Consider the following 16,491-nt stretch of genomic DNA (forward strand, 5'->3'; position numbering starts at 1 on the left):
AGACATAGAAACACGGAAAAATGTCTTCTACTCTCCTCAGAACCGCCCCCGTCCTCCGCACCGCTCTGCGAGCCGGTGCCGGTGCCGCAAAGCCTGCTGCTGCCATGGCCAGCACGAGCTTTGTCCGCGGCAAGGCTACTCTGCCAGACATCTCTTGTAAGTAGCGCCTTCTGCTCGGCAGGCACGTCTAGACGTCGATGCAGTCGCGCTAACTGTGTGCTTCTCCTCCCTACACAGACGACTACGGCGCCCTCGAGCCCTACATCTCGGCCCAGATCATGGAGCTCCACCACTCCAAGCACCACCAGACCTACGTTAACGGCCTCAACACCGCTCTCGAGACTGTCGAGGACGCTAAGGCCAAGGGCGATTTCACCAAGGCTGCCGCTCAGGCTCCTCTGATCAACTTCCATGGTGGTGGCCACGTCAACCACTCCCTCTTCTGGGAGAACCTGGCCCCCGCCAGCAGAGACGGTGGTGGTGAGCCCGACGGTAACCTGGCTGTACGTCCTTGCGTCCCCCTCCCCTTCCCTTTCAACTTTCCAGGCCCCACTACGGCATGCTAACATCCTTCGCAGCAAGCCATCAAGAAGGACTTCGGCTCCTTCGACACCCTGCGCAAGCAGATCAACACCTCCCTGGCCGGCATCCAGGGCAGCGGCTGGGCCTGGCTGGTCAAGGACAAGACCAGCGGCACCCTCGGCGTCGTCACCCGCGCGAACCAGGACCCCGTCACCGGCAACCTCGAGCCCCTGCTGGGCATCGACGCCTGGGAGCACGCCTACTACCTGCAGTACCAGAACCGCAAGGCCGAGTACTTCGACGCCATCTGGAACGTTGTCAACTGGAAGACTGTTGCCAAGCGCTTTGAGAAATAGGCCACCGATGCACGCACATGTACGATAGCAATTGTTGATACCTAGCAGGAATTGAAAGCGTTAAGTCACTTAGAAAGCGCATTCTCGATCGTGATTGCTGGACTCTTGGGCCGACCAGCGAGATCCTGACTTCTTTTAACTTTTCGTCCTGTACACGAATGGAACTCAGCCTGTCTGGGAGTCCTCATATTGGATCCATGTGTTTGGAGCGCCCGACTATTGGCCTTGCGGGTCGGATCGGGCACGACAAGCCGGTCCTTTTGAAGTCCGATTCTACGACCATCGGCAACCATCACGACGGTGTGAGCTCGCTCCCATGCCAACGGAGGATTGCTTACTGTCCCGGACAGACTTCCCGTAGACCACGGATTTTGGTTTCCTGCGACCGTAATTAGCCGTACCCCCGACGACTAGATCGGCGACTCCGAGGATGTTGCGAATGCCTGGCTGCGTAAAGGTTTAAAAGGTTGCACGCCTTGGCTTCTTCATGTCGCCGGTATTGCCCCGGATGCCTTACTTTCGTTTGGGATCACTCGTTCCGCTCCTGTTTTGACCCAGCAAACGAGCCATGACCCGTGCCACATTACAACTGACATCAACATAACCCAGCTTCAACTGGCTTAGTGTCACCTTTTTCAAGGAACTATTCTAGCGAATGGAATGGATGTTTCGACACGCGCATACGAGTTGTAGATTCCAGAACGACCGGGCGACGCCTACCGACGTGAGGCTCAGAATACACATCACCCTAACCCTAAACCGTCACTCCTTGTGTTTAATGCCAGAAAATGAGGGCCAGAAAATGAGGGCATTTGAGATTTATAAGACCTACCGCGTGCACCCTTTTTGCCCTTTTATAAATCTCAAATAGCTATAGAGCTTTAACTTTAGGTATTATATACTACTTACCTCTATAGTAGAGGATTAGAGATGCGATAGGGGAGTGGTCGTAGTACCTCTTTCTGACTTATATGGGTGCATCTGAAGCTCTACAGTAGACCTCCACTCACTGCCAGAGAGCTAGCTATCACGCCGATACCAAAGTCTCTTTCACATTCTGCAGCCTTTTTGCCAGTGGAATTACAAGACATGGAGCTTGAGACACTACTTCAACCGGCCACAAAGAAGCTGACAACGCTTAATGCAGTCCTGTTAGAGGACAATCTTCCCATACGTTGGGCAAATCTTCCCCATTTCGATTCCAGGCGCCAGCTTCTCAGGTTCGCATCTTTTACAGGCGGGGCTTGTCCAACATTAAGGCAGCCACGTAAGCGGTCGACTAGTCTGAATGAAGATGACGGGCATAAGATTTTGGAGGGGTTGAAGGATCGTCTCCGCACGTCACAGTGGGTGTGGTCGAGTTCAGGCGCATAAGTAAGTTGCTGACATCAGGCGGATTGGAAGATCAGTTCCAGGCCGCCTGATCTGCGAACCAAGCAGACCATCAACCCCCATAAGCAGGCCAAGATAGGTTTGCGATCGCATCTCGCCACTTCTAGGCTGCCTCGACGTACAAAACCGTGTGAGTGTGCCAACTATTTAAATCAAGAACAACGCTATCCCCTGCGAGTTGCAAGCAACTTCAAGCTTACATGCCACCGGCTACACCACCTGTCTGCATCGGAATCCCTCGCGAGGCATCCGAAGCTGGTCATCATGCCTTTGTGCAAGCTCTGTACCTCCATACCATTGGAGAACCTCCCTCCGTTCCCACAGGAGAACTTCCGAAGGACTCTCAGCGGGTATCCTCGTTTTCACCACATGGTTCTGAAACGCGACCTTCACAAGAAGGACACACCGCTCAAGCAGTTTGGCGTTCAGTATCATGCTGATCTGGACAGTCTCCGCAAGGCCGCATCTGGCGGATGTGAGCTCTGCCAGGCGGTCGAAAAGGAGGCAAATGCGTTAATCGAAGAGATCGCCACCCTTCCCCAGCCGCGATTGGGGGTAATGCAGTGTGAGCCCAGCTGGGATATGTGGCTGACGAGACGCTCCGAATCCGAGGGTGCTAGAAGCGGCGATGGTCTCTGGGTTGTTACTAGGAGCTCATGGGAAAGCGACAACTGGCTTGTGCCCGTCGCATCTATTGTATTTGCTTCTGATGAAGGTGGGAGTTGTTCTACTGTGGCTGCTATCCAAAACTAAGACAATATGACAGATGATCCTCGCTCTTCCGGCTCGCGAGACCGCGTATTGCGAGAGGTCCCCGACCAGACGACTCTCAACCATGTCACCAACTGGCTCAAGAAATGCAATGAACACCCGCATTGTCATAGCCGCGACAAGTCGTCTTTGCCGACTCGTCTCCTCGATGTTGGCACCGCAGACTCTGCCTCCTTCACCATCAAACTCGTCGAGCCGGATTCCAACCTTTGCGACCGTTATATAACCCTCAGTTACTGCTGGGGACAGGGGGCAAAACACTTCACGACAACCAGCGAGACTCTACACGCCCGCAAAGAGGGTATCAGCCTCGAGGCGCTTCCGCAGACTCTCCGGGACGCCGTGATCATGACCCGCACCCTAGGCGTCCGGTATCTTTGGATTGATAGCTTGTGCATCTGCCAGGACGACTTGAAGGATTGGGAACGAGAGTCCGCCCAGATGGCCGCCGTTTATGCGAATTCTTATCTGACTCTCGCCGCCACGAAATCGCCAGACGTCAACGGCGGTCTTCTTTCGGCCCGAAAACCAAGGTCCTACTTCCAGCTTCCTCGTGGCGGTTCCGGCACAGAAGACGGATACATTCTTGCGGCGGCCATCTCCCTCGACAAGGACGTCATTCCCGAGTATCATATGAAGATGAAAGATGAGCCGTTGTCCAAGCGAGCCTGGGGTCTCCAAGAACGTGCCCTCGCTCGTCGTATTCTACACTTCGGGAGCGAACAGCTGTACTGGGAGTGTCTGGAGGGGTTCGAGTCCGAAGAGGGTGTCAAGCTGCCATACCGGCTTCCCTGCATCAACCCCGACGAGGACGTCATTGCCCATGTCGACAAGGTTACGCAAAGGAATGCAGAGCTCCACAAGGGGTTGGACCGCTCCGGCTCGTCGTTGCGGTCATGGCCCCAAATCCTTTGGGAATATGGCCCGCGCGAGCTGACGGACCCAGCGGACAAGCTGCCAGCCATCTCCGGCGTGGCCAAGACGTTCTGCAAGATACTCGACGACGAGTATCTCGCCGGCCTCTGGCGAAAATCTCTAATCGAGGGCCTCTGCTGGCAGCCCCTGTCGTGCAAACCTGCCGCCGGGGGATACCGCGCTCCGTCGTGGTCCTGGGCAGCGGTGGACGGCATACCCGCCACGGGTTTCTTGGCTGAGGGAGAACCCCAGGCCCAGGTTCTCGATGCAAAAGTCGAGATAGACGGCGACAATCCCTTCGGTCGCGTCAAGGACGGCTGGATCAAGCTCGAGGCCCCCCTCGTCAAGATGGTTCTGTCTGAAAACAAGGGACCCGTAGGCCATCTGCTACTGCGGAGCAACGGGCAGGCCGACGACGTCCATGCGATGCTCGACACCATGGACGGGAGGTCCGAGGAAGCCGAGTCGTTTTTCAAGTCGGAGGATGTGTATGCCGTCGTCCTTGCCTTCGTGTATGGTCATCCCTTAGAGCCTGACCCCGAGCGCAAGCACGGAACGGCTCATGCGCTACTCGTCACTCCCGACCATGATCGTCCGGGATGCATGAAGAGGATCGGGATGGTGTTGCGGGATGCGAAGAACTTTGGAACCGAGGAGCTAGTTTCTTCCAGGTCGACGATCACTCTGGTTTGATCACACAAAAGTAGGTGCGCCAAGTTGTTCAGAATCGACCACTAGGATAGGAAACACATGACCGAATGAATAAGCCTTCTGTTTACGATATCGGGTACGTGGGTGCTCGCTTCCAAACCCGAAGATGAATACACGTGAGGCTCTGAAGATCTGGCTTCCCAGCAGAGGTGCTCCGGACATGGACAAGCGTTCCTAGGACTTGAAATCGGGACATTGGCGAATCTGGCCAAGTCGTTGGACAAGTGAAATGGCCGTCTCGTTCTTACAACCAATGGCCCGAGATCGTCAACTCCTAGATAGTAAGCGTTGAATTTGATTCGGTTTCCGCAAGCAAACCAAGTTATGTATGTAAAGCACGTATTCTAACGACGACAGTGGGTCTTCCCTCGAAACATCGAGGTCGGTTCCCAGCGAGGCATAGGAAAGCTGAGACTTATAAGTAACGTTCATGAGCAAGACGCTTAGTGGGGGCTGTTTTGATGCGCACCGAGAAAAAGCTACAAGTTGAAAAGAAACGTATAAGCTTTACATTACGTCTACAGGGCGTGTTTAGTGTTCACTGTTTCCTAGAAAAGGTGTACTAAGAAGAGTGAAAGGAAAACAACGGACATGATCTAGTACCCAGCTACATGTTTTACACAATAGCACGTTAGGTTGGTTTCAGACTCTTAAGATGTCGAGACATCAGGACTTTCCAAAACAAAGCATAATTGTATAACCTTCACACTTATGGTTGTGGATTCCAGGGTTGTATAGCCTTGTTTCGTGTCACACTGTCTTTCACTTCCTGGGTAAGTCGGCGACAGCTGTCTACGGTAGGTTCCCTTTCCTGGGCAACAAATCCTATTGCAGATGGGTCCAGGCAGCAGGAGCTCGTGGCCTTTCTCCGGCTTGGGCAAAGAGATCTAGGGCCTGGGGGCATGTAAACACATGAGCTCTGGGCAATAGGTGTCTAGACTGCGCAGTTGTGCCGAATGCTATTGCCTTGGAAAAGGGATGCCGAGCCTTCAGATCCAACTCGAAAGTTCTGTTGCAGCAGAATCATTCTTTATTAAGCGTCGCAAGAACTTTGACATCAGCGCAAAGCGGCGCGAGCGACCCTCTCCTCCGTGCATCAAGCTTCGACCGGCAGCACTGTCCAGTGGTATGTCTGGTTGAAAATGGCGCAAACCTCTCAATCGGCATCGGAAGTGACAGACGGACGACGAGGGGATACCGATGAGGTTGCCGAGGATATTGACAATTTGCCGACTTTGGAACGCGTAATGGAGGCAATGGAGAGGTCGTATCATGACACGTCCCAAAATGACGAGTTTCACGGGCTGAGCCGTAACAAATAAGGGTCCATGAGTCGGGAACATATATGCTGTGGCAGAATTTATGCAAAAAACGCAGTCTTTCATCCCCAATGATATTTCCTTTCTGCTTGCCCCGCGCTTTGCTTTATTTAACACCTCGGACATCTGCCAAAATGTTCGCAGTGTCTCGGCAAATTACGTAGAAGTCCTGGCCTGTGTCCAACGGATGGGGCTCCGAAAAAGCAAAAAGCCGAGGGCTTCGTTGGATTCGGCAGACACGGCACACAACGGCGCCGAACGGTGCCGAAGGATGGCCCCTCTCAGGCTCTTCGAGTCATGGACAACACTTACACTTTCTGACGGCTGCGACGGCCAACATGGGGTAGCAGTGAATGGGGGATCTTGGCTGCGTCTCTACCAACCAGCCTAGTGGAATTGCTTAGAGAGGGAGTTGAATAGAGGTACTGCATTAATTTTGACTGGTAGAAGAGTAGCAAGACATGACCTGTTATCAACCTTTCCCTTCCCCTGTAACGTCGGGCACCCACTTTTCGCCCACCCCCCCATTTCGCCCACCCATAAATGAGGCTATCCCCATCATAACCACCAAGTTCAATTAACTATTGACTTCGTCTAGATGCCACCACAATACAGCTTTCAGCTTCACTAGGTAAATCAGACTCGCTGGATTCATCCGTGATACCCTCTTTTTCGCCAGCCTCAATTTGAGCCTTCTGGATGTCCTTGATATTGGCGAACTTGGTGTTTGGGTCGATCTGGACTGTCCTTCTTTTCCTTGCTGCATTATTGGTGACTTGGGCCTGCAGGAGCTCAAGATTATGCTGGGCAGTTGCCAGCTTATAGGACTGCTCGCTGAAGCCTTTTTTCACCTTTATGAAAAGGAGGCGTTGAGTACTAGCATCATTATCCAGCTCTGTGAATAGCTTCAACTGGCCAGCCAGATCCTTCATCTTCCTTGGCGTCGACCATGCCACTGCAGACGATACAGAAGCCCATCCTTCAGCTCCCCTGCCTTCCTTGACTTCCTCCTTGCCTCCAGACTGCCCTTTGCAGGTCTGATGAGATGATGCTGATGGTGTTGGTGTTGATGGGAGCAGCAGACGACTCATAAGGGGCTTTGCCATAGAAACAGGCCATAGTCCAGTCCATTTCCACCCACTTTTAATGTTCTGGATCGTCATCCCTGCCAGGGCAGCCTTATAATAACAGCCTAGGAAGTTCCTCTTGCCTACAACAGTAGAGTCATTCCAATGACTAAGGTATCCAAGCTCCTTCCTATAGGCTGCCTTTAATGGGCCAAAGACTGACTGATCAAGTGGCTGGAGGACATGGGAGGTATGTGGTGGTAAGAACAATAGATGGATGTTGTTTATATAGCAGAGCCACATAAAGTCCGTCGTTGTATGGCTCCCATGCCCATCCAAGACCAGCAGTCTAACCTCCTCCTTGCCCTGAGGGACAGTCTGAGGGATGAAGACCTTCTGCAGCCATTCAACTGCAGTGGCATCTGTTGTCCATCCATTCTCTGTTGCTGTAAACTGCCAGCCTTCATAAGGGCCAAGATCCAAAGGAAACCACTGCTGCTGGACTGTTATACCCTTATATATAATGAGGGGATGCAGTCTGTGGCCCAGGGCAGAGATGCATTCAATAATAGATACCCATGCCCTTGATCCAGGCTGTTTCTTGCGAACAGACTTCGTCTCAGACATGCCCAGCACCAGCCCATTAGATCCTTGCCCCTCAAGGATACCAGTCTCATCCATGTTGTATCTGTTGGCTGGTTTAATGCTGATGATCTCTGGCATGGCGAGATGCTTGAACCAGTCCCTGATGACCTCAGTAGATGCCCCATTAACACGTCTAGAATCGATAGGGCGACTTCTCTGGACCTTGACTGAAGGATTCCTATTCAGAAAGGCTGTTATCCAACCTTTCCCTATAGGCTCTGTATCCCCCATAGCATGGAGGATCCTCTCTGCGAATAGCTTCACTTGCAGATGGGTTGGAGCAACACCAAGGGCATGCTGAATGCGAATCCATTCAGCCAACTTAGCCTCCTGACCTATAGAGAGTCTCTGATGGTCAGCAAAGGCAAGTTGCCTTGGTTGGCAGCCCTTGATGCGACTGCGAAGTGTTGAACGTGGCACACCCCATTCGATTGATGCTTTCCGGAGGGACTGCCCATTGGCGACTGCTTCCAAGGCCTGATTGACCTCATACTCGGTATATGCGCTCATAAGGGCAAGAAAAAGGTATGCTGAAAAAATGAAGCCATTCGGATAAAAACTGTAAATGTTGTGATGGTTAGAAAAAGGAGGAGGTTGGAGGTTAGGTGTGCTGATGAGGGATTTATGGGTGGGCGAAATGGGGGGGTGGGCGAAAAGTGGGTGCCCGACGTTAACTTTTAACATAAAACATAGACAACCAACAAAAGCATTCTTTTCGTAGGAAAGGCAGTTAGCTAAGACCTGCCCAAAGTCCCATCAGCCCCTTGAACCGGGATTCCCGTAATCGCCCCGATCACGGTCTTACGCGTCGGCCGAGAGGAAAACCGACACTGAATAAGCGGGGGCGTCGCATTGATCTGCACCTATTTCTTCCACGGCCTCCCTCATTCTGTATTGAACTAATGGTTACTCTATTGACATTTACATCATCCCTTGCTAGTTGCTCATTCATTCAATACCATGCTTCAACCACTCAAGAACGTCGTCATTCTTGGCGGCTCCTATGTCGGACTTGTATGTCCTTCTCTCATTCCTTGCCTTGACTGACCCGTAGAAATGCTTATCGCTAATTTCTAACCGTAGGCTGCGGCGAAAGAGCTCGCAGCTGCATTGCCAGCATCTCATCGTGTAAGCAGGCTTTGAAACGAACTGCTAGTGAGGCTGCTAATGCATCATCCCCTGTGATACAGATACTGCTCGTTGAACCACACAGCCATTTCCACCACCTGTTTGTTTTTGTGAGTCATTCGGAAAGAGTGGCATCTTGTGTGCAGAGACAGACAACTGACGGTTTGTTAGCCTCGCTTCTCTGTTGTGCCCAAATACGAGCACAAGGCTTTTATTCCATACACCGCAGCCTTCGGGGCATCACCCGACGCCTCGCGGCATCAAGTCATCCAGGCTCGCGCTGAGTCTCTCCACCGCGGTCGCGTCGTTCTTGATCGGCCCTGGCAGGGGTCGGCCGAAATCGTATTCGACTACCTTGTCGTGGCCACCGGTACCCGACTACAAGCACCCGGCTCTATGCCATACGACGACAAACTGTCTTCGGTCGAGTATCTCAGATCTTACCAGGATTCCGTCATCAAGGCTTCGTCTATCGTCATAGTCGGAGGCGGCGCCGTCGGTGTTCAGATGGCTACCGATCTCAAAGAGTTGTACCCTGCAAAGGAGGTCACCCTTGTGCATTCTCGGGAGCATTTGATGCCTTTGTATCACACAAAGATGGACGAAATCATCAAGTCCCGGTTCAGCGAGCTGGGTGTCAAGTCAGTGAACTATACATACCTTGCCTGAGATGTAGTGCTAACCTCCGAGACTACAGGCTCATCACTGGAACGCGCGCCGTGCTCCCTCCCGATGGCACACAAGGTGCATTGAAGCTCACGGATGGCCGCGAGATCGTAGCCGATCTGGTCATCCCCGCAACTGGACAAACACCCAACAACGGATTTGTCAAAACTCTCGAGCCGAGCACCGACGATCCGCTACTTAACCCATCCAATGGATTTATCAAAGTGCGGCCTACGCTCCAGTTCAAGGACCCGGCCTACTCCAATCTGTTTGCCGCTGGTGACATCGCCGACAGCGGAGCACACAAGGCTGCCCGACCCGGCGCTGCGCAGGCGCAGGTAGTCGCCAAGAACATCGTCGCCATGGTAGAGGGTCGGGAGCCCACTGAGAAGCTCTTAGTCACCCCTCCGGGGATTCATCTCTCTCTGGGGCTGGTAAGGACCACCCCCTCTGAAACCATCTGCCCAGTGGCGTTGACTAACATGTGCCTTTTGCTTGTCCAGATTAAGAACATGGTCTTCAGAAACCCCAATGTTGCAGCCGGGGAAACGGAACCTACCGTTATGATGCGAGACGAGTAAGTCATTTTCTACACCGGCGTACCGAAAACTTCCTTCTAACTCGTGTGTAGTGGGAAGGAGGACATGAATATTGATAGTGTCTGGGAACGTCGCGGTGTCAGGGTCGCCGAACCAAAGGAATACCACCTGTAACAAGACAAAGAAAGTAAATATGAGTTGGTAGAGTGACTGGACGAGTACCTAGGTGTGGCGGTAGACACCCGAGGCTCAAGCACAGCCGCATTGACAATTGAAGATTACTGATCAAAAATGGCCCATTCTGATAACTAATCACGGCTTCGGTGGTCCAAAGCCTTCATTGGTAATACGGGCGAAGTTTGGTAATGGTTCCGACTCAATAGACGCAGTTCGGTAATGGTCTGACTATATAGACGCAGTTGAAAAAGCACAAAAAGTTATACATTAGCAACATATAAGAGCAGGCCATGCCCTGCTCGCAGTAAGTCAAACTACCCCCATTTCGGCACCCCCCCCATCTCGGCACCCCCAGCCCCACCAAGCTACACTAAAACCTACTACTTTCTATACATACTATATAACCCTACTTTTAAGACTAAGAATTATACTAAAATTATTTATAGTAATTAAGTACTATATATACTAAAATTTACTATTTTTATATATGTTTAGCTAATACTTACTATATACTAGTAGTTAGAAAGTAAAAGTAGTATTTTACTAGTAATATACTATATTTCTTTTTATAAGCTTTATAACTTAAATTTAAAGCTAAATAGTATATAATAACTACTATAAGTATTTATAGAGTACTACTATAGTTATATAAGGTTTAATTTAATATTACTTACTTAATAGCTTTTTTATAGCTAACGTACACGCATAGCGAGTCGGCCAACATAGCGAGCCGGCCACTCCTTATCGCTAGAAAAAGCCCCTTTTCTAACTATTTATTAAAAAGTAGATTCTTAACTAATAAAGACCTAGTTTTTAGTATTAGATAACGATAAGAGTTAGATTTTAAGAAATAATATTGTAGAAATTATTGTCTCTTCCTAACCCTAGGTTCTTAGTAATCCTCTTATCTAGAGGCCTAGATAAGAGGTAAGCTTAGTAATATAGGCTAGAAAGAGATAATAATTTTAATACTATTATTTCTTAAAATCTAACTCTTATCGTTATCTAATGCTAAAAACTAGGTCTTTATTAGTTAAGAATCTACTTTTTAATAAATAGTTAGAAAAGGGGCTTTTTCTAGCGATAAGGAGTGGCCGGCTCGCTATGTTGGCCGACTCGCTATGCGTGTACGTTATTTATAAATTTTCCTTACTAAATTAATATAAGTAGAAAACTAACTTCTTTATTTTAAGCTTATTAATAGTAGTATACTATATTGCTCTATATTATAATACTAATTATATAGAAATATACTATAATAAGTAGTTTTTATATTTTAATATAATTTCTTTAAATTATAAAAGATGTTTTAAAAAATGTTAAGGTTTACTAGTAAAATACTAGTAGATACTAACATTAGTATTTATAGTATAATTAGTATATAGTAGATAGAAATAATAGCATATTTACTTGTTAAAGATACTATATTACATACTATTTACTTAAATATATAATTTTATATTAAATATAATAAGTAGGTTTATAGTTATAAGGGTGCTAGAAAGTAGTAGGTTTTGGTGTAGCTTGGTGGGGCTGGGGGTGCCGAGATGGGGGGGGTGCCGAAATGGGGGTAGTTTGACTTAATACATATTTGCCCATACCAGATCACACATTTATCATACAGTCGCACACCATCTCACAAGCTATATCCCCGAGTGCCAAATTCTTCGTTACCAGAAATCATTAAGCGCATAAGGAGCGACTTCCACATCATGACCACTCGCCGCATTTTCGTCATTGGTGCGACTGGCGCCCAAGGCTTGCCTGTGTGCCGCGGACTCACCAACGAAGGCGGTTACAGCTTGCGTGTCCTGACCCGTGATTCAACATCTGCCCGGGCGCAGCAGCTTGCCAAGCTCGGAGACGTGGAGTTCGTCGAAGGGACGTTTGCCAACGAGGCCGACCTTCGCAAAGGGTTTGCGGTGTGCTGGGGCGCCTTCGTCAACATTGACGGCTTCAACTGCGGCGAGAAGGCGGAGACGTACTGGACCATCCGCTCATACGAGCTCGCCGTCGAGCTGGGAATCAAGTTCTTCGTCTTTGGCAACCTCGACTACGGCTACAAGAAGAGCGGCTACAACCCAAAGTTCCGATGCGGGCATTACGACGGTAAAGGTCGCTTGGCGGAGTGGATGCTGCAACAGAGAAAGAGCAACAGCATGGGCGTTGCGATCTTCACCACGGGCCCGTACATTGAGATGACCGTCTCTTCAAAGACAATCATGACCCCGCGAGTCGAGGACGGAGTCGTCACTTGGAGAGTCCCGCTCGGTGACGGCGCGGTTCCGCATGTCGCCCTCGATGATTGTGAGCACTATGTCCGCTGGCTCTTCGACAACCCCGACAGGTCTGACGGGATGGACCTCGAGGTCGCGATCGACCATATCCACTATGCTGATCTAGCCTCGGCGTTTCAAAAGGTGACTGGCAAGCCGGCTCAGTACATCGATACACCCGTCGACGTCTACTTTGACCATTTCCCGATCTCTGACGAGCCGGCGGGATACAACGCGGACCCGGCGGACCCGGCGACGATGTCGATCAAGCAAAACTTTTCCGGGTTCTGGACCATGTGGTCGCACTCTGCAGGCAACAAAGGGGTCATCAAGCGGGACTATGCGCTTCTGGACGAGATCCACCCCAACAGGATCAAGACGGCAGAGGAGTTCTTCAAGAGAGAGGAGCAGAGGCGACGGGCTGGTGGTCTCGACAGCCTCTTCGAGTCTATCTCAAAGAGCGATCTGGCACCCATCTTGAAGCTCGGCGAGGACAACAGAAAAGGAAAGTTGTAGTATGGTGAGATGAAGGATTAATCCACAAGCAGGGGGGGGGGGGGTCAAGAAGCTTCAGCATCAACTCGACCAACACGGCAAAGGCGTTTGGGAAGTGTGAACCAAGACTGAAGATGTGTTCTCTGTAGTTGCTGCAAATTGCAGTCCCAAGAAAAGAGGACGGGTGCGAATTACCCGGAGGAACCGTTCATAGGCCGGTTCTCAATCGAATCAGCAGATGTCAAATATCCGGAGAAAGTACGACTTCCAAATCCCTCTAGATCCTCTGTCTTTAATATGAGACTCAGGGATTGCCCTGTTTCACCATGATTAGTTATACATTGAGTTTGGCTACACCAGCGCAATGGATCGGGCTGTTTCTTTTGCCAACTTTGCATTGATTCCTATGGTAGTCTTGTTTTTCTTTTGTGCAAAACTGCGCAGACGCCGACTTTGGCCTATGAAATGACTGAGATATCGGTTTTAGATATGTCAAGAATATAGGGAGGGAACGCCTGCCTTGCCGTATTCCAGGACAGAACAACGGTGAGATGAATTGTGAATACCGGGAGGTGGCCTCCGTTGCCGGTGCTCTTCGATGGGCCCCTGCATGGACGAGAGGGCATTAATCACCCTTGGAGGTGTCATGAAAACATTGCGAAGTCTAATGAAATCTATGACCGTTCTAGTATTACAAAATCCCCTTGAAGCAAAAAAGCATTCGCAAGTCCGACGCCATCATGCGATGTACGGCTTGACCTGCTCCTCCACCCATTCCCAGTACTTCTTCCCAAGTTCGGTGTCGAGAAGATCTGCCCGGCCAGAATCAAGCCGTCCGTAAGGAATAACTACAGGCAAAGTCAGAACCAGCTGGTGGCATTCGCATTCAAGCCGGAGATCGAAGTGGCACTTACCCCAGCCTCCGTTGCTTGCCCCGGTAATTGCTGTACTTAGGCCAGCGAAGAGTTCAGTGTATGCCCCATTCTTCGGATCGCTGGAGAGGAGTTTCTAAGCCAAAAACGCGGAACCAGTCAGTCTCAGGTCCGGGGACCCTTAGTCGGATAGTCGATTCGTTTTGGCATGTCTTACCGCAATGATCTTCGAATGCCACGACATGGTCCGCTGCAGGTCGGTCATGTAGATGCCGGGGTCGACGCTCTGCATGTCTTGTGGTAAGCACACCGGATCCCGCCCGCCGAGAGGAAGTCATGAGGTCACCTACCACGCTGATGATGCCCTCGCCGGCCGTCCGTCTCGCGAACTCGGCGGCGATGACGACGTTGCCTGCCTTGCTCCTCGTGTACTTCGTCGTCGCGCTCTCGTCCCTTGCGTAGTCCAAGTTGCCGAGGTCGATCGGCGGCTTGGGCGCCACGGTCACATACCCCGAAGACAGCCAGACGACCCGGACCGAATCCTTTGGCGCGGCTCTCGCGGCGGCCGAGAGCGCCGGGCGGAGGAAGTGGGTGAAGAGGAACGGGCCCAGGACGTTGACGCCGAGTTGGAGCTCGTAGCCCTGGGCCGTCTTGGACCCTTGAGGCGGCGTCATGACGCCCGCGTTGTTCCACAAAACGTCCAAGCGGCTCTCCTTTGCGAGAAATTCATGGGCGGATTGCTTGATGGTCGTGAGGTCGCTAAGGTCCAGGTGCAGGTATTCACAGTGGCCAGCGGATTGGGGGTACAATTCCTTCAGCTCGTTGATCACGGCCGTGGTCTTCGTCTCAGACCTCGCTGCCAAGTACACCTTGGCGTTCCTCGAGTAGAGAATCTTTGCGAGTTCTTTGCCCAAGCCACCAGAGCTGCCGGTGACGATGAAGACCTACGGGGTGTGTGAGTTGCGTCGTTGGAACAGCTTTCTGGAGGACGGTCACGTTACCTTACCGCTCTGATCGGGCAAGTTGGCCTCTGTGAGGCTGGCCTTGGGGGGGAAAGCGCTTCTCAGTGCGTCGTTCATCTTGCTGGATTTCAGATGGTGTTGGGTTCCTGTGCTTGCATTTTAAATCCTGTCGACAAAGGCCGCGGCATCTGTTCTTTTATAGAACTGGCTGACGTACAACTGGCGATGCTCGTGGTTGACCCTCCCACCGGCTCGACTCACAGCGTCAAGGCAGCGCAAGGCACGCTACGTGTTCAACGTCAGCATTCGTTGGAATGCGAGAGTGGCTTGGACAACGATGCAAACAAGCGCGTGGCGTCTGACGAAAGCGATACCAAGGCTATGCATATGCAAGTATGGCATTCCTCCTCGAATCAGGCACATTGGTGTGCCGTCGTATGTGTGTAAGCAGCCAGAAGGCAGCGCCGCCCAGAGGTCGCGCGGGTTTAGGAGCAAAAACGGGCACCCATATTTCCGAATCTGCCATTCCTCCGCATCTTCCTCCCCTCCCATACCTCCGAATCTCACTCTCCGGGATTCCGAGTCGGATTACGGAGAACACCACACCGCCGACAGCTGTCAGACAATGCGACTCTTCGACTTGGGTTTGATCCCAACGGCTGTAATGAGGATTAGTACGAGTCACGACCGGAGTTTGATTTCACACGTTTATCTCGTCAAATGATGGCTGCTGATGCAAGTAGGCATGGAAGAAGACGTCGGTGGCTTGAGGTGAGCTGGGGAAGAAGAATCGGGGGGGGGGGGCATCGTCTTATGCCCCCCAACTGCGAGATGGGCTCTTTCTTCAGGTACCTAGGTACTCTTGCGTACTCCACTTTTGCTCAGCATTGCATCTGATGCGCCGAAGCAGGCTACTCAGGCCACTATGATTCTCAAGTGTAGGGCTAGATTCCCTGCCGCCTCAAGGACAGGTGATCGTGGTGAGCGGGGTGAGCATGGCCAGGTAGTTAGTCAATGTTAGGTAGCTACACGTCCCTTTTTCTTTTGAGCTTAGAGCAAGAATAAGTAGCCAATGAACGTCGTTCACCTCTTCGCCAAGGAGGAGCAAGATGTTCGCATTTAGTCTCACTTTAGAGTCCTTTGTGATGCTCAGTCGGGGATTCCAATGTGACGAAGTGGTCACTTATGAGGACTGTGATTGGTAACAAGCCAATCCGCTGAAGGCTAATGAGCAACTCCTTTGCTCTGGACTATGGCAGCGACGTTGGCTGCGAAACTGTCAAACTGCGGAGAGCTCTGGCTTTGTAACGTGATCCTAGGAGTTTTGCAGCTGGGTAAAAAACACCAGCGAACTTAATGCTACTGAACGTTGGAGAGCTGGAAATTCCTTGTGCGTGAAAGAAACAATCTACTTTATTGCTGTTATAGACTGGCTTATTGATGTTATATTCGATTGGTTTTAGCAAGCTTCCACAGGTAGAATTGATAAGGTCGGATACCCTCCAGCCGGACAAAAATGCGAGGAGGGCGAGCTTTCCTAGAAAACTATTTCGGTGTCCGGATTTCTGTGTAGCTTCAGTATGAGTTCTGCAGGTTTCTCGCGTAGCTTACCTTGACTTCACTAGATAAAGCTGCCCACCGCTAATCAAGCTAACATTCTACTTTACTATTCCTTTAG

At 50.9% G+C, this 16,491-nt stretch overlaps 5 protein-coding genes across 5 annotated transcripts; 4 read left to right on the forward strand and 1 right to left on the reverse strand.

The window, feature by feature from the left end:
• Positions 1–20: 20 nt before the first annotated feature.
• On the forward strand, positions 21–878 carry CH63R_12323 (Superoxide dismutase; the record flags this gene model as incomplete). The annotated part of the gene is made up of 3 exons (XM_018307297.1): positions 21–156; positions 238–503; positions 579–878. The coding sequence occupies 3 exons, from the start codon at positions 21–23 to the stop codon at positions 876–878; spliced, it is 702 nt and encodes a 233-aa protein (XP_018151714.1).
• Positions 879–2,639: 1,761 nt separating this feature from the next.
• Positions 2,640–4,649, forward strand: CH63R_12324 (HET domain-containing protein; the record flags this gene model as incomplete). The annotated part of the gene is made up of 2 exons (XM_018307298.1): positions 2,640–2,985; positions 3,037–4,649. The coding sequence occupies 2 exons, from the start codon at positions 2,640–2,642 to the stop codon at positions 4,647–4,649; spliced, it is 1,959 nt and encodes a 652-aa protein (XP_018151715.1).
• Positions 4,650–8,658: 4,009 nt separating this feature from the next.
• Positions 8,659–10,205, forward strand: CH63R_12325 (Amid-like nadh; the record flags this gene model as incomplete). The annotated part of the gene is made up of 6 exons (XM_018307299.1): positions 8,659–8,712; positions 8,782–8,826; positions 8,998–9,467; positions 9,524–9,926; positions 9,996–10,069; positions 10,124–10,205. 6 exons carry the CDS (start codon positions 8,659–8,661, stop codon positions 10,203–10,205), a joined length of 1,128 nt encoding a protein of 375 aa, XP_018151716.1.
• Positions 10,206–11,920: 1,715 nt separating this feature from the next.
• Positions 11,921–13,000, forward strand: CH63R_12326 (NmrA-like family protein; the record flags this gene model as incomplete). Its single annotated transcript, XM_018307300.1, has 1 exon — positions 11,921–13,000. One exon carries the CDS (start codon positions 11,921–11,923, stop codon positions 12,998–13,000), a length of 1,080 nt encoding a protein of 359 aa, XP_018151717.1.
• Positions 13,001–13,717: 717 nt separating this feature from the next.
• CH63R_12327 (Short-chain dehydrogenase) lies at positions 13,718–14,930 on the reverse strand (the record flags this gene model as incomplete). Its single annotated transcript, XM_018307301.1, has 5 exons — positions 13,718–13,827; positions 13,894–13,987; positions 14,069–14,137; positions 14,202–14,795; positions 14,853–14,930. 5 exons carry the CDS (start codon positions 14,928–14,930, stop codon positions 13,718–13,720), a joined length of 945 nt encoding a protein of 314 aa, XP_018151718.1.
• Between the last annotated feature and the right edge of the window lie 1,561 nt (positions 14,931–16,491).

Source organism: Colletotrichum higginsianum, chromosome 9 (assembly GCF_001672515.1).
Source record: "Colletotrichum higginsianum IMI 349063 chromosome 9, whole genome shotgun sequence".
Classification (NCBI taxonomy): domain Eukaryota; kingdom Fungi; phylum Ascomycota; class Sordariomycetes; order Glomerellales; family Glomerellaceae; genus Colletotrichum; species Colletotrichum higginsianum.